Source organism: Poecilia latipinna, unplaced genomic scaffold (genome assembly GCF_001443285.1).
Source record: "Poecilia latipinna isolate Pla-1442-1.1 unplaced genomic scaffold, P_latipinna-1.0 Scaffold973, whole genome shotgun sequence".
Classification (NCBI taxonomy): Eukaryota; Metazoa; Chordata; class Actinopteri; order Cyprinodontiformes; family Poeciliidae; genus Poecilia; species Poecilia latipinna.
The window spans coordinates 53,856-76,779 of NW_015113589.1; the positions used below are offsets into that span (position 1 = coordinate 53,856).

Here is a 22,924-nt window from a genome sequence, read left to right on the forward strand (position 1 = left end):
TAAAAAATTTAAACAAAATTTGAAATGGTATTTGTTTCCTTTTCAGAATTATTTTCTTTGTGTGCCGGTTTCGATTAAATTTATCTTCATCATAAACCTCCTATCCATCAGTCGGTGCCAGTTCATGAAATTTTCTTAAATATAAATTTTTGAAATAAACAATATTGTAAGGAACAAACACTACAAAGTTGAATCTGGACTTTTTAATTGTTTTTAATGTAGTGCATTAACATTTTAATGGGTGAAAATATTTTAGGAAACAGATTTGATAGTTTGTTTTTATGACTTCTTCACAGTTTTTTGCTCTTTCCGAAATGAATGTCTGTTGAGCTATGCTGTAATCATGGTTTCTCCATGCTTTCTGTGATTGAATGTTGGTTATTCTATAATAGCCCGTGTGCGACAAGCAGACTTCTAAATTTACAAGGATCCGTGAACGCGACATATACTCTTCCGGATTTCTTGTATGTCATCAGGCTTGTTTTTTTTTTCAGGTGAGGCACTTCCTCTTTTGTTCAAACGTTTTGTGGAGTTTCAAATTAATTTTGAATGACAACGAAGTTGACAATGCAAATAAACCATCGTGTTTTTACTTTTTATTATATGCAGAATTAAATACCTGCACTTCGTGCAGAGTAATGTGCGGTAGCTTTTGTTTTGTTCCTTTAATTGTAAAGTATTAAAATTTCGAGTCTGTAGGTATGAGCTGCTTTTGTTCAGGATCTCTCTCTACTCTCATCGGTTTTTAGGGCTGGCAGTGACTAGTTAAGGCACAGTAAACACACCTAAACCCATAAACCGACCTGCGTCAGCCTCAGTGTCTGGCTTCATGTTCAGCCAATCAGATAAATCGTAGTCAGTTGCTAGGCAGATAACAGTATTATGGGTTTGGCTGAAAGACTGAAAGCAAGTAGTAACGACGGTTTTGGAAATGTAAAACCGAAAAGCAAATAAGATATTGCGGTAACGGACAAAGGCAAATTTATTTCTATTTATTTACTCATCCATTCATTGCCTTTTTAACACTCTTTAGCCGAATTACTGGAATCTTCTAATGTTTAATATATCTGTTGGATATATGTCCTCTTTATTGAAGCAGACTAAAAGTCAAAATATTGCTTTTTTACGATATAATATTATCATGTATGCACATAAAAAATGTCCTCTTCACTCATGGAAAAATGCTGCAGAAGTGGCCATGAGAACAACAGGGAAATAGAAGAAGTTGGTGAATGATTTCAAAATTATATTCTTAAATGCAGGAAAGACAGTTGCAATATTTTTTCAGATAATTGTAATGAATGTCACCCTGTTCCATTTGTATGACGTAACATTTGATCATTTTCGGCATTAAGCCCATTTTTATTCTTAACCAAATCTCATTATTTCTCAAAGTAATGGCTCTGAGGAGTTTAATGGTCAGTTCTTCAAAATGGTAAATGGTTACTTTACAAAATTCTTAATGATATTGCTGATCCAAGAAGTCTGGGAAGGTTTGTCACACAGAGATCTAAAATGATTAGTCAGTAGGGCGCCATCAAGAGGTGAGTGCAGCGTCCTAAAGTTTAGCATGCTGCACTCGTCTTAAATTGGTTCATCCAAGCAGATTTACACTTACTAATGATGGTAGTGAGAAAAGCAGTAGTTTAACTGGTTTTAATGAGATGTGAATCATGATGCATATGTATAGAATGGAACAATATGTAGTTATTTTTATTCTTGTTTAACATCAGTTCACAACCTTTGTTAAATTGTACTTGTACTACAGGTGGAAATTAGCCATTTTTGCTTTGACCTGGTACCATTCATATTTCATTTGAAAGGGTCGATGAACTGCTGTTCATTCTCCCTGTGTAAAATAAAAAAGGTCAAAGGCTTGAGAGACAGATAAAACTGATGGAAGTTAACTTAACAGTTTGTTTTCATTTGTGCAATTTCATGAAGAGTTAATATGAATTTTAAGGCATGTAAATTATGTAATGTTAAAAGTTTATTTATTAAACAAAAATCTCCATTATTGCCTCGTTTCTTACAACTAGGCAGTAATGCACAGAACAGCTTCCTGCAGCTTCTCACTGTGTAAATGCATTAGATGCTACTGGCTGCTTTCTGTTGACAATAAAGTAAAGATAAAAAAAGAAATCATGTTTAACCCCACACTTCAGTTATGAAACCTCTCTTCCTGCTTTCTCTTGTCCTCCTCTGTTTTCCAACTCCTTCAATTACCACTCCATCCTTCCTTCTCTTTTCCAGTCGTCTCTTCCTCCCAAAGCGGAAACCAAATCCTCCTTTCTCTCGGCTGACGGCTTGAAGCCCTCCGGCCATGGATGTAAGAGCGTCGTTTCTTTTCCAGCCTTCTTCGCCTTCTCCTCCCTCCTGATAGTTCACGGCCTCGAGAGAGTTATCAGCAGCGAATGGGGAGAGTGGCAGATCCATAACGTCCCCTCTCTGGTCTCTCAGCAGCTGCTCTTCCTCCCAGACACCACCCACTTCCTCGGGCTCTACAAGAGTTTGCAGAGAGTCTTGAAGCCAGTCAGACCACATTTTAGGGACTTTGGGGTCCTGCAGTGGAGCACTGAGGTCATACAGGCTGGACTCCAGCTCTTGTCTGGGATAGAAAGCAGCAGATGATGGGGGATGCGTGGAAACTGTGTGTAGGATTGGGCAGAGGAGGTTGAGGAAGAGGAGGGTTACCTGTGAGGCACTGATATGGAAAGGCAGTCTCATCTGGACAAAAAGAGCAGCAATGATCATGTTACAGGGAGTTTAAAATCCTTTATTAGATTTCGTTTGCTTTAAACATATTCAATTATGATAAGATATTTAAGGCATTCATAAGATGTAAAAAATAGAAAGCATGCGATCAGATTGTAGAAAACTTAAAACAAAATTTGGATTATTTTTTATTCCTTAATTAATTTTGAGTTGGATAGAAATAAAAGCTGTATGTAGCCAGTGTTGAAGGTTTTCAACCATCATTAATATGAATTTATAGTTGTTACTATAAGCAAAATTATCAGGTAAAACAATGTCTCTCTCTAAATATTAAAGTAAGAAATGCAAGTTTTAGATACTTTTCTGACTTTCATGGAAATACATTGAATTTCCACAACAGAATGACACTAAAAGTATCTGTAACATATTTTTTTACATAAACGTTTTTGCCAATAGGTTGGAAACAGTTTTTCTGCCACTATTTACATTCCATACAAGAAAATGTATCTTTCTCTTTGTAAAAAGTTCTTTATTTTAAAACCTAATAGTAAAACCACAATTGTGATTATTCAAAAATGGCATTTCTTGTACTTGATATTTATCAAAAGTTATAAATTGTATTTTTTCAAAAGGTCAGGTAGCATTTGTGGCTGATAAATTTTATTTTGCTTAACTGAGTAAAAATGTTTAAAGGTTGCAGATGCTGGTCTAAATGTAAACATTAATTTCAGTCAGTCTTTCAATTTAAAACTGACATGTACACTTTTGAAATAACAAAACACTTCACATAAAACTATAAATATCACTGTTATTCTCTATGAAATATAAAGCGCTAATAAAAGTTTGACTTGGTTTAAATAGTTCATCAAACAGACTTAAGTTTTTACTGTTTATTCCAGAAGATACTCTTAACTTAGTAGAAACCAATTATTTTTTATCTTAATTTGAGGTTTTGTCATTTAAACTCTCATGCCTTCTGGCTGTACGTCGTAGCTTCTCTGGACATACACATTTTCTATTAATACAAAAAACTAAAATAATTTCCAAAACATACAAGAAGCTCTCCTCATATCAGATATTTCTTACCTTGTTTCCTGTCAGGCACCTTGTGTCTTCTGTAACATTTGTTGCTTCGGACCTTTTTAAAAACCGCCAACTTGTGTCCTCCGTTCTGCCATCACACATTGGTTGCTCCGCCCTCTGACGCACTAACATTTTCACAAAATACCTTAAACTTCATTCTTATTAGCTCAGCAACATTTGCCTGTGTTAGCACTGAGGCCAATTATGACTGCTTGTTTGGCAACAGGTGAAATGGATGCAAAAGATTAATTAAGATGTTTCTGATTAGAGAGAGTCTCCGGGATTTCTTTTATGGCTGTGCTTGTAATTAGCATTGTTTCGATAGGATAGCACAAACATACCTGAAAAATGTCATAGTAATCCCGTGACAAATCCAAACCGCAAACCAAATGAGGCCTTTGCTTGAATGAAAATAACATCAATTATGTTCCAAAATATTTGCGGACCCACAAGCCTAATTTAACTGTGAATCAGGTGGTAGCTTCAAGACTGATTGTAAAAAAAAGGCCTTTTTTAAAATCTAAAACCACATTGTTACAGAGGAAATGTTTCTGTGGTACCAGGAAGTTGAGCATGTAATTGAAATATACAAATCACAAACAGGGTTGGATGTAGCCAAGCTGCTAATAAAGGCACTGAGTTTTGTGCCAAACATATTTCACAGAGTCATTATTTATGAAACAAAAACAAAACCAGAATGAAAATGTGTCTGAAAAGCTGCGTACACCCAATAATTCAGGAGCTTGTTTTACCATCATTAGCACAGAGGAACTTGAAGCAGCTGTTTTCTAAACACATTTTTGCCTCTCCATTTTTTTAGCTGCAGCTTCAATGCTTGAATGACCCAATCTCGGCCCACTCTTTGACATTTGGCATATCACATAGTTTCTGACTCTGGAATAAGATCACTGACTCAATGATTGTAAGGGTCATGCAAGTGACTCCAAAGCAGGACTAAATTACCCCCCCTTCTTTTGATTCACTATTTGAATCAAACTACTGAAATAAATTTAGTCTTTTGATTGTTTTCAAAATGATTGAGTTGTTCTGAAAGAAAAAAAAAACTGTCAGGGACATTCATGTTCCTTCAGATTGCATGTTGCTGCATTTTATGACCAAATAATCTTACAAAGAGCAAAGTTTCTGCATGAAAAGGCATTTTACTGAATCACCTCCATGTGGTGATTCAGTGAAGAGAAGGACACCCAACTTTACTGAAGAAAATGTAATGAAACAGCAGTTTATTCACACAGTTAACTAAACTAAACTAATATCTAGCAATCACAAAGCAATCAAAACCATTTTTAAGCTGAACCACTTCTTAAATGTCAACTCCACTTTGTCTTCTTGTACCTAGAACCTTATTAAGGCTGAGGTTGTTTCTCTAGCTGTTTTTAGGACTGGAACAAAAACTGTCACTGCAGAACCATCAGTTAACTGTAATTTGGTCCAAAAGTCTCAGCATCAATTTCTCTCTCCACTCTTCCTTCTTCCTCCTCAAACTCGCGAAGGGGCTCGAGAGAAGGGATGCAGCCAAATGCACTCTGGGGATCGTAGTCCAGAAAAATGTTGGGGCTTTGCAACATCTGGCATGACTGATTGAGGATTGGGCTTACAGAGGATTCAACGGCTGAACCAGTGAGCAAGGACAGCTGCAGCTGGTCGATGGTGCTGGCGGGGAAAGGCTGCGATTGGTCTAGCGAAGAGCAGGAAAGTGATGAGGGGGTGGTTGCCTGGGCAACAGCTCCAGGGGGAGCAGAGGGGGAGTTGGCCTGGGAGTCTTCAGAGTTGAGGGAACGTCTCAGCTTGGCCCGAGCGTTCTGAAACCACACCTGAGGGAATATTATGGAAGGAAGGAAAGCGTACGGAGGATGATAACAGAGACTGAAAACAGCTGCGAAACAGGTTAAAAAAAGAGATCATTGGAAAATCCAAACATCTATTGAATGTGAATTTTGAATCACGCTAGAAGAAGACCTTTCTTCTTTCATTCATTATTGGAAGATTGTTCGAGCTTTTATGGAGCTATATCCATTTACCTCTTTAAAAACCTGTCTGATCACCTGCCACAAACACAAACTCCAGATTTAACTATACTTTTCTCGTACTTTCCTAAATGCTCACTTCAAATTATTATTAAATGTCTGTGACCTTTACTGCACCATAAGTATGGGAAATGCATTATTTTCACGTAATATTAGGTGGAGGACTGAGTGATGCATACCTGCAGGACTCTCTTAGGCAGGCCAGTCTTATGAGCGAGGCAAGTCCAATCTTTGCCGTCAGGGTTGTGCTTCTGGGCAAAGTATGACTCAAGTGCTCTGAGCTGCTCACTGCGGAAACATGTCCTGATTCGCTTAGTCCGTCTCCGCGTCCGCCCTCCCACCTCTCTGTCGTCCACTCGTGGTTCTGGACTGCTGACAGACTCCTCCCCTTCACCGGACACCTGGTTTTGACCCGACTCTGACATCAGACAATGATCATAGTGATGGTGTTAGTTAGATATCCTCCTTAGACACAAAGTCAATGAGCTGAAAAAGCTAAACGCCACGTTTCTGACTTGATATTTTCAGGTTCAGCTCAAGTCAGATAAAAGCTCCAATCAATGCAGAGAAATGTATTATTTTATAAACCTCTAACTCCAGTTAAATCTACTTTTGTTCTTCTTGCTTCACAATCGCCCAAGAGATGTCGACATGGAAGGGAGAGTTAAAGTTGTTACACCTGAAATACTGCATATAGAGATATGATAAAAAAAATCAAACACATAGTTGTAGCACAAATTAAACTTGCAAGTGTAACCACCAGATGATCCTGTAGTCTTTGTCTAATCTCTAAAATATAGTTTTTTTGCAGAATTTTATTTATTTATTTTATTTACTTGTTGTTTTTTTAGGGACAGTATTGCATCATGTGACATGTTTAGATTGCTGTAAATGTGCCAGATTTAGCCAATCATATAATTTACACACCATTGCATGCTGAGGATAAAACTCAACTTCATTTGTATTTGAAGCACTATTTGCATTTGGAAAGCCAGAGACTGAGCAGTAACTCAGAGCTCAGTCAGATGTTGTTGGGAATAGGGGAAAATATGGAAAAATATTTTGTGCATGTGCTCATGGCATTTGGGCTGAGTTTTACATTATGCCCCTTTGAGCCTGTTATCCAGCTGCATGTTGTAGCTACATCATCTCACTGGACTGGCTTATATTGCAAAGCCTCAAAAGAAGAATTATTTTAGGTATTTTTCATAAGTAATGGTTACATGAAGCTGAACATGGATAGTGACCTCACCAGTACCACACCTATAGGTACCTCATGATAGGCTAGTAATGCAATAATTGTTAATTCTGGCAACTTAGTGATGAAATTTATCATTGTTTGTGTTTTAATTTTCAAAGTTTTAACCATAACTGAACAACAAAAATGACTCTCAACACAATGTTGTTTTGTGCCCTCTACTGGAGATATTTGCAAAATTAGACATGGCACCCGATGAATTATTGAGACTTGTTTACGACACTACTCCTTTATCTTGAAGCATGAAGGATAAAGTGATGTTTAGTCATTCTTGCTGCCTTGAAGTACTTGGGTTCTGGTCAGAAGACAACTAGATGAATCAACTTTATTTGCCCTGCAGAGGCGAATAAAGGTGGAGTTTTGGAACTAGCTAACACACAACTGTAAAACTGTACCTAAATTTCAGGAAAAGGTTTCAAAGCGATTTTAACGTTTATCATCCCGTCATTTTTGAAAACACTCACAAACACACTGACCTTCTTTTAGATGTGATTGTGAGGGGTCTTGCAGTGGCAGATTGCCTCCATCACCATTATAATGTGACTCACAATACAGGTTTGGGCCCTGCATGCAGTAGAGGTTCCCTGGCATTAATTTTACATCACATTCCTGCAAAATACAAATGTAAAAGGCATGCATTCATTTGTTAATTTGTAATTAAACTAGTAGCTAGTCTGTTAACTAACCTGGCAGGAAAAACAGTGGGGATGGAAGGTCAGCTCACCAGACCTCATGACCAAATCAGTGGGTGGGATTGGCTGGAGGCAGCGAGCACATTGGCCGCCTCCAAAAGTTCTGATGAGAGAAGGAAACCAGATGTCAGAAGCTGAAGTCCCCTGTTAACTCAATGCAGATGTTAGGAAGTGAACTGGTTCAGCATGCAGAATCACTTATACCTGCTGTAGTCCTGCTGGCAGTAAATGTTTCCATCTCTCCAGAAGAGGGAAGGGTGAGTCTGTAGCTCACAGTGGCACTGGCTGCAGCGGAGGCAGATGCTGTGCCATACCCTCCCTGCAGCCAATAGGAAGAAGCGATCACATACCTGCTCGCCACATCCAGCACATACGATTGGCTCTGGAAGGGACACACTTATTGGAACCTGAAAGATGTTTGACATGATCAAAATTAAAGATAAAGAGGGGAACTAAACATTAGGTTTATGGCACAGAGGGCATCCAATCTCAAAAATTTGGAGCTCATCAGCAAAAATAATTCCTTAAAAACAAATAGTACCAAATTGTAAAATATAATTCAATTTATTATTGAGAATGCTATGCATACCTTTAAAAAAAATTACAAAAAAACACTTTTTTTTTCAAATTAAGACTGCTTCAGACATTGCTTTTTATTTATTTTTTAAAGATACCTGTCTAATTATATGTTAGAATCGAACTACTTGCTAAATACAACAAATCTGAGTTTGCAATGGGATTTTTACAGAAGATTACGAAAAAAAATGGACTTTGTCAGAATTGTGAGATTAAAATTAAGATTTTTTTTTTTCATTTTTATTTTATTTTGTGAATTTGAATAATGTTTACATAGTAAGTGCCTAAGTTAAACTAAAAAGTTAGCATTTAACTTTGATTAGTTTTCAGGATGACTTGCATGTGTTTGCTAAAATAAAAATTTTATGTTTTAGACTCAAAAACTTAAAGTATAAATTAGTAATTTATAGAATGACATCAATCTTGTGAGATCTGCTTGTTAGCATGAAGCTCATGTTGCCTGTCAGGAGGTCAAGAAAAACATGATTCTTTTCTAAAACATGTTAAGACACAATATCACATAAGACGTAAAAATATTTAAAGCATAAAATACTTATGCTTTAAATGTAAGTTAATGTTATTGATCTGCCCAGCTGTGCAGAAACTAACCTTGAGGTTTTTCTGCTGTCAACCATCTGAAATCTGTTAAAGCTTCATAAAAATTCAATGATTTTGAGAATCATAATTACATTTTCTGAAGCAGTGTTCTCCTCCACTGCTGCTGGGCCACCGGCCAGCTGTACCACCTCCGGCTTGTCACCGAGGTCGCTGCCATACAAAAGGTCCTCGAGGGCTTGGTCGTCTGGAGACATCATGATTAAGAATTCTGAGAAAGCAGGGGGTAATTAGCAGTGTTCTCTGTAACCACAGGTCTATGTTTCTATTGATAAGCACACAACGATTTCCGGCTGTTTTAAATGTCATATTTCACAAATCTATTTGATGAGCAAAGAGAAAAACAGCTAAAATGTTTAGGTGAAGTAGCTGTTTTTATGTGAACTAAACAGCATGTTATCAACAAACTGAAACAATACTTGAGGGATGTATAGATAGAACAGAGAACTTACCTGTTCTGTTTATTGATTTGATTATTATTTGGTTCCTGCTGAGTGTGTCCAGTTCTAATCATGAAAAACTTCTCTCCAAGGAATAACAAAAGGTGTTAGATCCAGCTTTCCGTTTCCAAGCTTCACCTTTTATCTTGAAAACATTCCTGCTTTATAAAAAAACAAATCTCATCCCTTTCCTTTCAACTGCAAACCACAGTGCTTCCCCTGTTGCAGGTGTCCTTGTAGCCTCCTGTTTTGTGGTTTTGGGATGAACCCACCTCACCTGAGGTCTGCATCTTCACCTTAGCGTTGTCCAACCTCTTTCCCAGCATCCGATCTGTCGGCAGTCCCAGGTGACAAGCACCTGTAAACAAGAAGCCCAGCTGGCTCAGAGGACAACAAGGAAGCACTGTGATTGGCTGCCTGGTGAGCAGGTGAAAGGGTGGGGTAGAGGGCTTTACACAAGGGGCCAATTAAAAAAACAAAAGGTGCTTAAGAGGAGATCTGGGAAATGTGCTGAAAGATGAAAAGACACTTTTACACTCGTCTTTGACATCCAGCTCTTCTCTTCCTTTGGTGTTTTTGTTTGAGAAAATTAAACTCATTGTGTCAACAGTGAGAGGATGACCAATAGAAATATAATAAAACACACATGTGTGACTTCCCCAAGAATGCAACACTAAGAGAAACAAACTGTCTTTTGTGCTTCCAAATTCTTTCTTGCATGACTGGCAAGTCACCAGTAGACTGACTTCATGAAAGATCTGGACTGCCCCAGGCAGAGTCCAGAACTAAATCTAACAGAAAATCTGCAGCATCATCCAAAGAGGGATGTGGACAAGAGATTTACTCACAGACTGATATGGTTAGAGAATCTTTCTGAGGTAGAGTGAGCAAATATTGTCAAGTTGAAGTGTACAACACTGATTGACTCAAAGATGGGATGTTTAAATCGCTGGCGATCCATTACTTTGTGGGTGTTAATATCTATAAAATCAGGTTATTGCAGTTTTTGTCCAGGTTCCAGGGTTCTTACTGCTGTTCTGTTCTGTGGGATGTTTCAGGACAGTCTTTAACCTAAATGTCCTGGTTCACGATGTGCTCTGCAACAACATTTTCAGAAGCTGATCAACAACATCGGACATCCTCCAACATATCCAACAGGTACTATAAATGAATTCTTCATTTTCTGTTGGACTCACCTGAAGTGTTTCTTTCATAAGTAAAGACCAACCAAGAAATAAATATTTATTTATAAAAAAAACAAAAACAATAAAAATTGAAACACATTTTAGGTCCAAATTCCAACGTTTCAAACTCAAATAATTTTATTGTTGTATTTTCTTACAAGGCACCACAGGTAGAACAAACATAAAACATTGATTTGTTTACAAAAAGACAAAGTAAAACAGAAAAGACAAACACAGTGAGGACAGTGATGCACCTGTCATGGCAGCTGAACCACAGCAGGTGCTTTTCTCTTCTTTCTCTGTACACACCGAGAAGCCCAGCTGAAGTGGAAAACTGAACAGTAGGGGGCACTGCTGAGCTTTAAAGCAGGGATGATCAGAGGATAAAAGTTACAGAGGAGAATAAGGAGATGCAATCAGAACCTGTTTCTGGCTTGATATCCAATTTGAAAAAAGAAAAAATATATTTTCAGATTGGCTTTCAACAAGAAAAGATACATACATTTATATTTTCAGTACCGTCAGAAGCAGAAGCACAAAAAAAAAACAAAAAAAAAAAACATGCACAGACATACTGAACTCTGAGCAACCAGTAAGTTTATTTACAGAAGACGGAGAGGAAGCCAAAGAACATAAACTAGCTTAAAATGCTGCAAACAAAACAGTATATGAACAGAACTGTCAACACAGAACTGCAGCCATTTGAAATAACACACAATATTCCACTCATTATCAGCTTTCCACTTCATATTTCTACATCAAATACCAATTATGCTAATAAGTTCAATAATGCTCCTGATTCCAGCTTAGTTTATTTGTAATGTCTTACATTCCTATTTTAGCTAGGCTATTTACTGTAAGGTCTTCAGACCTGCAGCAGCATGCAAACCATTAAATTTGCTCTAAGTGGATTCTTTTTGTTGGATTTGCCTGTGACCTTTCCATTTTTTACTCACTTTTTACTGCATTCATTTTACACATTTATCAGAATTTCTGTGCAGCCAGACAGTCCATGATATAATTTCTAGTTTTTGTATTATATAAAGCTTATAATACTCAATTGACTGTTACATACACTGGAAAAAGTACAAAAAACGTAAAATTTTGAAGGATATGCCAAGTTATACATGAGAAAGCCTTTCAAAAATATTTCGACCGATAATCTTCTGACATTGTAGTAGAATCCAATTAGATTTTTTTTTTATTGAATTGTGGAAACATGTTTAATGTTGCTCAAGAAGTTTCTTTACTTTGACAATAAAGAGAGCATTCTATTCTAAAAGCTGCTGAGAGATAACCATACTGCATTGTTTGTATTGACGAAGTCCTTAAACTTCATAAAGTCAGACTCATCTGGTTTTTGTGTGTGACTGTAAGGGTTTAATGAGAAGCATCTTTATATTTTTAAGCATATAAGCACCTTTTCTAGCTATCAGTTTCATCAATTAAAGATTTTTTACATCCTTTTATGTTATGGAATTCATTGAACTTTCTGTTTCTTTTTATTTTCTTGTTTTTGATTAAGATGGAAAGTTTAGAAACTGCACAGCCAAGCCGTTTGTAGTTTTTAGTGTTTGGAAATATTTTACCTGGGTCAGCTTTAGATCGTATCAATTAAAAACACTAAATTTGGGTTTTGCATTTCTGAAACCTTTAGCTTTTTGAGGTCACAAATGGCTGCTTATTAAGATACCAGCTAATAACTTTGATCAACTGTTTCTGAAAAGATAAAAACTTCACAATATACAGTTACACACTGACAACTTGCTTTGTACACATGAAAAAATAGCTCTATTTCCAAAAGAGAGCAAGGCATTTGTTAAAACATGTGTGTACATATGTTGACACTGTTTCTTTACCAGTTCACCATCCTCTTTCTCACTTTGTTCTGCTGGCTGGAGGCCTGAAGGATGCTGGTCTCATCTTCATCTCTGTAAACTGGATGGAATGGTATTCTCCTTTCCATGACTTCCAGATCAGGCCCTAAGACACAAACAGAGAAATAGTCACATGCTGCCCTACAATCCTACCTTTCCTATTTAATTGTTTACATTTCATATTGTATGCAAAATGGTTCAAAGAATTAATCTTCCATGTAAAAAAGGGAAAACTTGTCTGTAGCTATAGCTGCACAAATAAGTCTCCAGAATGTAACATGCAAAAGTACAGTATGCTCATCTAACATACAGTGCTTTTGTTTTAGCATGTAGTACCAGACATCCGTTCATGTAGAGTTGAATTAATGGGAAGTCTTGTTTAGATTTTAACCTGTGAATTCACATTTGATGTGACATCCTATAAATATTCCAGTCCCGTTTACAGAGTTATCCATATTCTATTTATTGTACAATTTGTCTGATCTTGCTACCTGATGTTTGTAGTCAATTCCATAACGGCCATTCAGATTTGCTTCATGGCAGTTTTTGTACCACCAGCCAGCTTGATAAGAAATGGCACAGCGGGTGAGCCACGGTGCCGGATCCCGGTCTTTGGTGGAGAAGACGCAGTTGTTGTGGTAACTAAGGGAGTCACCTGAAACCAGGGAACATGAGAAATTGAATAGGTTTCCTTTCATGCAGATCATTCAGTCAGGTTTTGGGAGCCAGTACGCCCAGGAAAGCTTTTGAATTTCCATCTCACCTGCAGTGCCGCTGTATCCACCCACACTCAGTTTGTAGTTCCTGTTGGACACCTCAAATGTTGAATACTTGGCGAACACCTGCTCACTTCCGTCTCGTAGGTCGACCCGTAGATTCATCTTCGTCATCTTGGTCAAGTTGTGAATTTTTTCAAGGCCTAAAAGAATGAAATTTGGCTTGCTTGAGACATTCAAGATTTTTTCAAACAATGCATTTCATTAAGCGAAAAATAAAAATTACATTTACATCACAATGCGGTGATGCAAAGACTGACACAGACAATGGTTGAACATTTCTGAACATAGATCTAATTAAGAGAAGCCATATAAAATATGGAGACATTTTTCCCTTGAATAAAACATGCATAATTATGAGGAGCACGAAGGGTAAAATGTTTAAATATTTTAAATCTAACTGCAGCTGAATCTTCATGGTTGAATCACAGCAAAAAAGTCATAGGCAGATACCACTATTCACCATCATGATACAAATTATACGTCTTTTAATTGATTCAGTTACTAACAAAATTGGAATTGAAAAAAAGTAGCTTTTTGCATCAAATATAAATGTTATTAATCAAAGCTCCTATTTAATTGATTTCTAATTGCATTCTACCACAAATATTTAAAAAATTGTGTACATTTGTCACTGAAAAGTGATCTCCAGCTTGAGTTAAAGAAAAATTATTACCGTAGATTACAGATAGTTTTTAGGATTGTCTGTAATAAGCCGTCATGCATTCTGACCTAATAAACATTTCATTACTGTGAAGAGTTTCTCTCACCAAGCCAGAACTCTCCACTCAGATTTCCAAAGCCAGAAACGTAATCCTTCCAACCATTGTAGAATTCCACCGAGCCGTCCTTCCTCCTCTGGAAGACCTGGACATGGATCGGAAACACAAAGAAGGGGAAACTAAACATAACAGAATGTAAGGACATCTTCCCGATTGACAAGTTTACAGTTCTGACTGTACCGTCCAACCGCCGCCGTCCGTCTCCATGTCGCAGGAAACGTTCATCGACTTGCCAAGTTTCCCCTGAGGGAAGATCTCCACCACGTCTGAAGTGACGACACCGTTCAACAGTTCCTGAGAGCAGTCAGCTGGGAATGGGAACTTCAGTGTGCCTTCAGAGAAAGAAAAAGGGGGCTCTGTAATGACACAAACTCTTTATCAGTTAATAATCAGGACTCTTAAAATAACCGGAGGTACCAGTAGTGAATTCAGTGTTGCTGCCGGCTACCAGTTGTCCTCCCCTTATAGGCCGTAGCTCCACAGTGTACAGAGACCCTGGATGCAGTCTGGTCAGCTTGTACTGTGTTAGATCTGAGCCTACAATTATTTCCTGTCAGAATGTAAAAAGTCAAGAGTTATGAGCAAAAGGATGAACAGGCCCGTCGTAAAGAAGAAACTGTGAAATTATATTTTTAAAGCTACAAATTCAAACTCCAGGCCAAGTTTGACATTTTGTACAAAACTGAGATAGAAGGGTATGCCATATAACAACATAGTAAAGTACACTAAATCTCAGTCTACAGAAATTAAAATATAACAAAATAAAACACAAAAAGGCACTTGTACACTGTTAGTTTTCATACCTGCGGGCTTTCACCTTTGATCCTATAAACCAGTATGTATTTATCCACAGGCTTTGACAAAGGTATCCATGACACAACAGCACTCCGAGGGGTCACACTGTTGACCTTTAGATCTTGAGGTTCATTTTGATCTCGCCCTGAGCCTGCAGAGCCCGAGTAATTTTCATTGTCATGATTGATTATTGTCTTCTAAATGAAGTATTTTATAATTAAGAAAATAGCATATAAGCTCTGGCTTAGAAACATATGTTGTGCATGTGTCTGCATGGTGTGACTGGCTACTGACCGCTTTTGGTGGTAAAGCTGGTTGTAGCTGGTGAACTCTCCAGGTTGCCCAGCTGACTTCTTACAGTGACAGTGTAGGTGGTGGATCCTTCAAGGCCGCTCAGCTGCTGCTCAGCTGCATTTCCTGAAATTGTAACCCTCACTTCTGACCCTGCACAGGGAAAAAGCACAACCGTACTAGTTTAAAGCATGAATTTTATTTAAAAAACAATAAATAAATACATCAAAACTGTCAAAAAAAAAAGCCATTTGCAACCATGCCTCTCTTCACAAAAGAAAGTTTGTGCCACCTGTGGATGTCAACATGAAATCTGCATTCTCATTCTCTGATGGACTACAGTTGTTTTTGAGAAATTTTAGCCTGCTTTTAAGTACTTTTAATGTTTGAGTTACTAATCAGGCTTGAGTGTATCTGATGAATTTGAACTCAGCTTTCCAGAACATACAGCCAACAACTTTCAACTCATGACTTTGTAATGGGGTCAAAGTCATAAAATCATTAGTTGAAAAGCAGATGAAATTATGATCAATGTCTTTTAAAACAAAAAATGAATGCAAGAGAACTTGAAACTCAAGCTACAGTTGCCAAATAAGGAAGAAAACATAAAAATGTTTCAGCCTGACACCAGCAGGACTTACCTGTACCTGAGCCATATACAATGGTGTACTTATCAACAGTGGCAAGAGCTGGACGCCACAGTAACAATGCTGAGGAGTCAGTCACATTGACTGCTTGTAGGTCAGTGGGTGGGTCAGGCACTGAGAGTGACAAAAGTGGAAATAATAGCAGAATTATAAACAAGAAAATGCAGTATTTTCCTAAAGATACAAACTTCCACACAGAGGACACAGTCTGGATTTAATCGATCACACCAGCTGTTAGAAAGCATTAAACTAGCCCAGCAGAAAACTGAAATGGATCCAGAATGAAACTCGTAAGAGTACCGACTCGTGCAGACAGTTTTACACGGTCCATTTATTATCAAAAATGTTAAATTGGAACACATGTTGCGACAACATTAATGAAACCATCATGTCCCACAGATCATCATTTCAATGTTCTTATATATTTGAAATGAATTATTGCCATCCCCTTTTTTTTAACTCGTAAAACTCACGTGTCATGACAGTATCTTTAATTGGATCGCTCTCATCCAGTCCGAGGGTGGAGATGACGGTGACTTCATAAGAGGATCCTGGAGACAGTTGAGCTAGATCGAGGGTGGAGTCCCGGGAGCCCACCCCCACCGACACTGGCTCTCCTACGAGACAAAATGATTAGCAATGTTTTTTTGTTTTTTCAGGTAAGAAATCATGTGGTGAAATGAGGAAAAGTCATATTCCAGGTTGTTTTTAGTCGTTTTTTGTGTCTTACCCTCATCTGCATGGGTGTAGGTGACTTTGAAACCATCAACAGAACTTTTTGGTTTTGTCCAAGACACTGTCATGGAGTTTTCAGTCACCTTGCTGAACATTATGTTGGATGGAGGCTCTGGTCCTGGAGGACAAAAACCGGCAAGAGTAAAGGCACATTACAGCAAGGAAGTTGGGACAAACAGTAGAATATATGACGCAGTAAGACGAATTCAGAAACACATATAAGATCATTTCAAGACATCAATAAAGGAATGCAAAGAAAAAGAGGATTTAACAAAGAAAAAGGGGGAAACGGATAAATGGATTATGTGCAAAACCCTTTTCTCAATCATATTTATCCATTCACACATTTTCTTTTGGTGCTCCAGTAAGTTTGTGTGTATATATGTACAGCACAAACATATATACAGTATACAAGTTATACACACAGAGACAGTAACAAATTCAGGCAGATCATGGCTCCTGGGCAGCAGAAAAGGAGAGAATGACAACTTTATGAATCTTTCCAAACAGTAATTAGCAGGTCAGTCAATTCCTGAAAACAGAAGCATTGCAGGAATGAATGATAGACACACAGGAAAAAATAAATTATTTTTATGTTATTTAAAAGGGAACAAAAACATATTTGCATATTAGATTAATACAATAAGCTTGAAATGAAGGATCATATAAAAAGTGTTAGAGGTAATTTGGAGTCATAGTGATATTTCTATTTTATTTAGAAGACAATTAAATGCTGGGACTGGACTTTTTTTAAACTTACTGAGGTCCATATTTAAAATATTTTAAAACAACACTACTCTACCAAGTAAAATCATCCATTTATGACAGACATAACCTGGACCTGAACAGTTTTTACCTTTTCACACCCAAAATGGTTTAACCTCAGAGTAACTTAACTCCTTTGGTTTTCTTGCATTTAAATACAAATGTTAAAGATATAGACCAAATTTGCAACGACCAGCTGTGGTCTTATCCTGGTTTGGGTGAGAGATGAAGGGGTGTCAGTGAAGCTGGCTGTTAGCTTACCCTAAATGAGAGAAGACCAGAGCAGCAGTGAATAAATGGAGTAATGGGGTGACTGTTTTTGATGTCAGCTCAGCTGATGGTCGCATAAAATCAGTCAAGTTGAAAAATGTGTCAGTCAAGACAGAAACTATTTACTAAGATTCGGATATCTAGGCAGAAATACAGAATGTGTACAGGTGTTCCTCAAAGCTTAGTACTAGATCTTTGAAGGTTTACAGTTACTCTTTTATTAAACTGTTATGAAAACAGATCAATCTAGAAATACATTGAAAGAATTGAATTTGCTTTCAAAGCAAAATAAAATGTTTGCTGCAAGAGATTTGGTGTCAATTAAATAGATATATTTGATCTAAATGTTTCAAAGATAATCAAATAGATCATCAAAAAGTAAATATTTGACAATTTGTAGTTTCAGGGGGGGAAATCAATATTGCAATTTCTGGACTTTAGAGTGTTAAATGACACTTTATAGCAATGACTTCTTAAGGTTGACATCAAATAACTCAGATTTTATTGTAAGATGGGTAGTGATTATGGTGTAGTCATTCATGAATATGCATATCTCATATTCATGGAAGCTGGAAAATTAGTGTACAACAGCAACACTTACACATTAAACAGACTATTTAACACCAATGTGTTCAAAAAACAACAGGAACAAAAAAAAAACTGGTTATGTAAGAGTGAACATATGTTCACATGACGGACACAGGAAGGCAAACCAGACACAGTGTACAAGAGTACAACACACTTATGAAACAGAAATGTAGGGAGCATTTGACTGCAAGCAGATATATCCAGTGGTGGTCAAGCAAAGTGACAACTGACGAGATACACTGTGAAGACATGACACAAATAACATTTAACAGGCTGAAACTCATGGAAGGTTCTAGATTGTAAGAGCAAGAGTGACTCTTTGGATCAAGACTCGACAATAATAACAGTGATGTGGTTCTTCTACCCGTCACCATTATTAGTACCTGTACTGATGACAAGCTTGTGCAGACTGGACAGAATGCCGGGACCTTTTCCAAGCAAGGTTATGGTGTACTCCGTCTGAGGAGGTAGATGTTCAAACTGGTGGGAGCGAGCAGAACCAGGCAGCACTTGTCTGAAGGTTTTGTCCCTCTCTGTTGGTCTGCCCACTGCACCTTTGTGGGTAATTGGGACTTGAATATCTTTAGGTACTTTGTTATTGTCCTTGTCACCTCCATTTTCTGGTGAGAATTCTTTGATGTCTTGATCTTTATCTTCTTCTTGTTTATTTTCCTCCTGCTTTTGGCTTTCATCTTTATCAACCTCTGTTCTACTTATAACAAAGTTTTTGTACTTCCCTTCAGGCGAATCCCAAATCACTGTGAATCCATCGGAAGTCTGGTTTGTCACATCAACAAAGTTCAGGGGTTCTCTTTCGCCCCCAGAAGAAGAAACCTCAGAAGCAAGACCTTTTGTCCCTTCAGTTTCAGTGTCAAAAATAGTGTTTACACTGGGATTTGTTTTTGGAAACTCTTTCTTTTGTATTCCATCAATACTTTGGGAACCATGATGCTGATCTACAACAGTTCTGGATGTGGGTTGTCTCTTTGGAAGTGTGACAGGTTTGACAGATATGCTACTTTGATTTGTGACACCAATATCCCTGTCGGTATCATGTCTCTCTTCAACGTCAGAATCTATTGGCGCTTCCAGTTTGATCAGGATATCGTCTCCATTATCTGACTCCTTTGTTTGTTTGTCTTCACTGGTTTTCTGCTCATGCATAAGGACATTTTGCCTTAATATGCCATTTACTTGTTCATGTGGTTGATTAGTTTGGAGGCCATGGGTAAACCTCTGGGTATTTAGGTTTTCTGATTGTGATTCAGGATTCTCACTTGTTCTGTCTTTTCCCAGTTCCTTGGTTTTGACCCCAAAAGTAAGAGGGCCTCCATTTTGCTTTTTCCCCAAGAAAGGTCTGCGTATTGGACCTCGGATAGGATTTTGGCGACGTCTGAAGTTCATAAATGTTTTATTTTGCACTGATTCACCATGTTGGTGTGGGTGACGAAGGTTTGGCTGAAGGGAGGAAGGTGCAACCCTTTCCCTTGGTGTGTGATTGAACTCATTTGAGATGCTGGTTTTGGGGAACCTTATCCCGACTCCTTCCTTTCCTTCAGTTTCAGGCACAGGATCAGATGGTACAGATTCTCCAGAATGGGATGTGGAATTTTTTAACAGTTCAGTGGGAAGCATCTGTTGTTTCAAGGTATCCGTGTCAGGATTTATAGACTGGGAGGGTCGAGTCAAAATCTTTGACATTGGTCTGGTTCTGTTCTGAAGATTTGAAACCATCCGACGTGGGTATGTACCCTTCACAGGGAGACGACGGACAGGGAAATGTCTACGTTCTGCCAGCATCTTTTTCTGGCTTTCTCCCACCTCAGAGGTTACATTTCTGGATATTCCATCTCGCTTTCCGTTTCCATCCTTCACAGGACGATTTCTTTCCAATGAGGGTGTTTTTCTTGAAGCAGACAAAGATGGTGAAGATGATACATTGTTTGTTTCCTTTATTAAGCTGTGGCTGAAATGAGGAGGAGAATGGGTGGGAGCTTTCACGTTTTGATGGCTTTTGTTTCGAAGCAAGTCAAAGTTGGGGTAAAGGCGACGAATGGACCCTAGTTTTGGATCACCATGGTGGAAAGGGGAACTTTCACTTTCTTCTGAACTTGATAGTTCACTATCCTCAGTAGATGCAGAGTCGGAAGTGGAATCCAATTCATTGCTTCCATTTAAACCTAAATCATCCAGGTTGGTGGAGGGGGCTGATGGTGAGGGGAGTGACACAGATGGTTCTTTTGAGGAAGGCGATAGTACTGACAGGTGTGATGATGACGTCAAATCTGTTGGTGAGGAAATTGGTTTTGCATCAGGTGATGATGTCTTGGTGGGTGATAAGTAGGATGATTTTGCAGTTAATGATGAAGTCGTTAAGAGTGACGGAAACCCCTTTAAAATCTGTTTCCTTACCATTTCTGCATCAGCCGAAAGGTTTAGAGGTCTTGCTAGGTGAACTGAAATTGTTGTGATATTAAGCTCATCAAACGTTTCAGTTATTAGTTTGTGCAAGGAATCTTGTGGCAAATCAAGGCCCTTCTCTTGATTAGGAGGCATTTCCTCTTTACTAGAACTTAGTGCATTTTCTCTCAAACCTATCCCATCCTCTCCACACCCATTGCCTCTGTTCTTTAAAGGCAATCTGAAGTGAGTTACTTTAATTTTATTCATACATTTCTTCTCCTGGCTTCTGATATTCCCAGCTGGCTCGGAAGACACTGAATTAGTATTATTTTCAGCCTTAGCCATGTCAGCATCTGGTTGTCTTTTTGAGCCAGTGTAGAGCAGTTCCTCTGAGCTACTTTCACTATTTGGTTCAGACGGGGGCGACGAAGATTCAAAGTCATTCCCAGGGATTACAGCTGGACTTTGGTTCCCACTCCTCTCAGAGCTTAATATCTCTTCACTGTGGTCTGCCACAGACTCCCGGATGATCTGAACATCTGCTTTAGTTTCATCAATTTCTTTTGATTCACTTTTTTTCAACACCACTGGGTTTTTGTGTTTAGAATCAGGAAAGAAACGTCTTCCTCCAGGCAAAACTCTGGTTGCATTGGGACGGAACATCCCTGCCTTTGTCACCATAGGTCTTCTAGTTTTGGGTCTGGTGTCATTTCTTGCTACCACTTTGCTGACCACAGGTTTAGAGTCTCTGCTTTTGCTGCCAAGGTCTTGTCCTGGTGCTTGAGTAACCTGCATGGTCAAGTCCTCAGTGGTGCCTAAAGATGTGAGAGCAGTGATCATTTGGATTAAGTGTTAAGGTCATCACATGTTGCAGTAATCCAGAAGATGTCATATCTAATAAAGGAAGAAAAGCATGTTTTAGTAGAAATTATAAAATTTTAAAGACATATTTAAGAAATATGCAAGACGTTTGCCGGTTTTACACAAACAAGAAATGAAGGCATGTTGAGGAAGAACCTGCAAAGAGAAAATTAATACATAAACAATGTTTTCCCTGGACAGACTTGGCGTTTGTTCATCTGGTGAGAAGAAAATATCCACACTGAGCTCAGGAACAGATGGAGAGGTTAGGGCATTGCTCTATTAACTTTTACAGACTTTCCTGTAATGTGTTTTATATGCTGTGATGCTTGGAATAATGACGTGTCTGAACACATATAGGTTCACTTCTCAACACCACAGCTGTCTTCACTTGCCTGGGGAAACAAATATTTTACTTGGCTATTTGAAGCTACTGGCAGTTTATACATTGATTAAGGAGAAAACCTTGACCAGATGCCTTTTGCGGTCTTCAACCCAGTAACTTCTTTTACTCACCGGGAACTACCTGGGTAGTTGCTGGCTGGCTACGGACCACTCCCTTCTCCGCCACCAATAAGATGTCGTACAAACGCCCTGCCTCCAGCTGCTGAATATGGGCAGAGTTTTGGCCAGCTTCTATGGTCATTTCCTGAGACCTCCCTGCTCCGTCTTTGGGTGTGATGGTCAAACGGTACCTGTCAATGTCTGCCTGCGACTCCTCCCATTGGACTACTGCTGAAGTGGAGGTGGTCTTAACAACTTGGAGGTTCGTTGGACCAGAGATAACTGAAGATTTTGAAGGAAAAGATAGAGACACAAGTTATAGTTTCTAACTTGTCAAAATATTGCTGCATGTCTAACTGCAGTGTAGTACAGCACTTAGAGTTTTATAATTTAACCTTAATACATTCCTAAACTTCTGCAGCCTCACTCTCCCTCTTCAGAGATGGGGAAGCAGGAAGAAATTGCACAAACTTTTTCTCTAAATTTTGCAATTTGAGCTGATCACAAGAGGCAGTAAGTTAGAAAGAGGTTTCTTTCTCAGCTTGTATGCTCAAAGCTTCATGTTTTGCAGATGGGACATTTGCAAAACATAGGACATTTTGCCTTTGCAAAAATTACAGTAAAATGTATTTTATTTCAAATTCCACTTTGTGACACAATTTTCATTGAGTGGAACTATAAAACAAACATTGACATCAACCTGAAACATGTCCAAAATAGAGTTTAAAAGAACTAAGAAAACATTTAAAGTTGGGAGTCAAAGTGGCTGACATCCTCAATAAAACTGCAAACAAACAGCAGGAATCTTACGGGTCATAAATTCAGCTGTGCTCTCAACTCCCCTTCTACCATTAATCTCTCCAACAATGGTCACGATGTACTCCTGACCGGCTGCCAGCCCCGTTTGAGTGAAGGTGGTCTGGCTTCCATCCACCTGTACAGTGATCTGCTGATCCTTCTCTTTCTGTACGATCAAGACAAAAAGAGAATGGAGTAAGTAAAAACCACAGATATCCCCTTGT

At 38.3% G+C, this 22,924-nt stretch overlaps 3 protein-coding genes and 1 long non-coding RNA gene across 8 annotated transcripts in view; 1 reads left to right on the forward strand and 3 right to left on the reverse strand.

The window, feature by feature from the left end:
* Positions 1–1,972: 1,972 nt before the first annotated feature.
* Positions 1,973–4,240, reverse strand: qrfp (pyroglutamylated RFamide peptide). 2 transcript variants are annotated; one of them, XM_015050059.1, is made up of 3 exons: positions 4,140–4,240; positions 3,802–3,923; positions 1,973–2,727 (listed from the first exon to the last, which is right to left on the reverse strand). In XM_015050059.1, the coding sequence occupies exons 2-3, from the start codon at positions 3,898–3,900 to the stop codon at positions 2,149–2,151; spliced, it is 678 nt and encodes a 225-aa protein (XP_014905545.1). In that variant the 5' UTR covers positions 3,901–3,923; positions 4,140–4,240; the 3' UTR covers positions 1,973–2,148. The 2 variants fall into 2 exon arrangements, with proteins under 2 accessions (XP_014905545.1, XP_014905544.1); XM_015050058.1 differs by lacking the exon at positions 4,140–4,240 and having other exon boundaries at positions 3,802–4,078.
* A 612-nt stretch (positions 4,241–4,852) lies between these two features.
* On the reverse strand, positions 4,853–10,491 carry LOC106958258 (LIM/homeobox protein Awh-like). Its single transcript, XM_015050057.1, has 7 exons — positions 9,437–10,491; positions 9,059–9,195; positions 7,998–8,200; positions 7,788–7,896; positions 7,578–7,710; positions 6,023–6,261; positions 4,853–5,630 (listed from the first exon to the last, which is right to left on the reverse strand). Exons 2-7 carry the CDS (start codon positions 9,182–9,184, stop codon positions 5,232–5,234), a joined length of 1,209 nt encoding a protein of 402 aa, XP_014905543.1. The 5' UTR covers positions 9,185–9,195; positions 9,437–10,491; the 3' UTR covers positions 4,853–5,231.
* On the forward strand, positions 9,757–11,236 carry LOC106958260 (uncharacterized). Its single transcript, XR_001427120.1, has 2 exons — positions 9,757–9,844; positions 10,483–11,236. It is a non-coding gene; the product is annotated as an uncharacterized LOC106958260 (long non-coding RNA).
* Positions 10,905–22,924, reverse strand: part of LOC106958257 (tenascin-like) — a 28,811-nt gene continuing 16,791 nt past the window's right edge. For 3 of the 4 annotated variants that reach the window (XM_015050054.1, XM_015050055.1, XM_015050053.1), the window contains 14 exons: positions 22,713–22,866; positions 21,915–22,184; positions 18,518–21,352; positions 16,507–16,629; positions 16,250–16,393; positions 15,771–15,890; positions 15,133–15,282; positions 14,847–14,989; positions 14,461–14,593; positions 14,224–14,375; positions 14,032–14,128; positions 13,249–13,404; positions 12,977–13,140; positions 10,905–12,591 (listed from right to left, as the gene is read on the reverse strand). In XM_015050054.1, coding sequence (XP_014905540.1) covers positions 12,487–12,591; positions 12,977–13,140; positions 13,249–13,404; positions 14,032–14,128; positions 14,224–14,375; positions 14,461–14,593; positions 14,847–14,989; positions 15,133–15,282; positions 15,771–15,890; positions 16,250–16,393; positions 16,507–16,629; positions 18,518–21,352; positions 21,915–22,184; positions 22,713–22,866 — 4,746 coding nt within the window. In that variant the 3' untranslated portion in view covers positions 10,905–12,486. The remainder of the gene's footprint in view (positions 12,592–12,976; positions 13,141–13,248; positions 13,405–14,031; positions 14,129–14,223; positions 14,376–14,460; positions 14,594–14,846; positions 14,990–15,132; positions 15,283–15,770; positions 15,891–16,249; positions 16,394–16,506; positions 16,630–18,517; positions 21,353–21,914; positions 22,185–22,712; positions 22,867–22,924) is intronic. The other variant, XM_015050056.1, reaches the window with a different exon arrangement.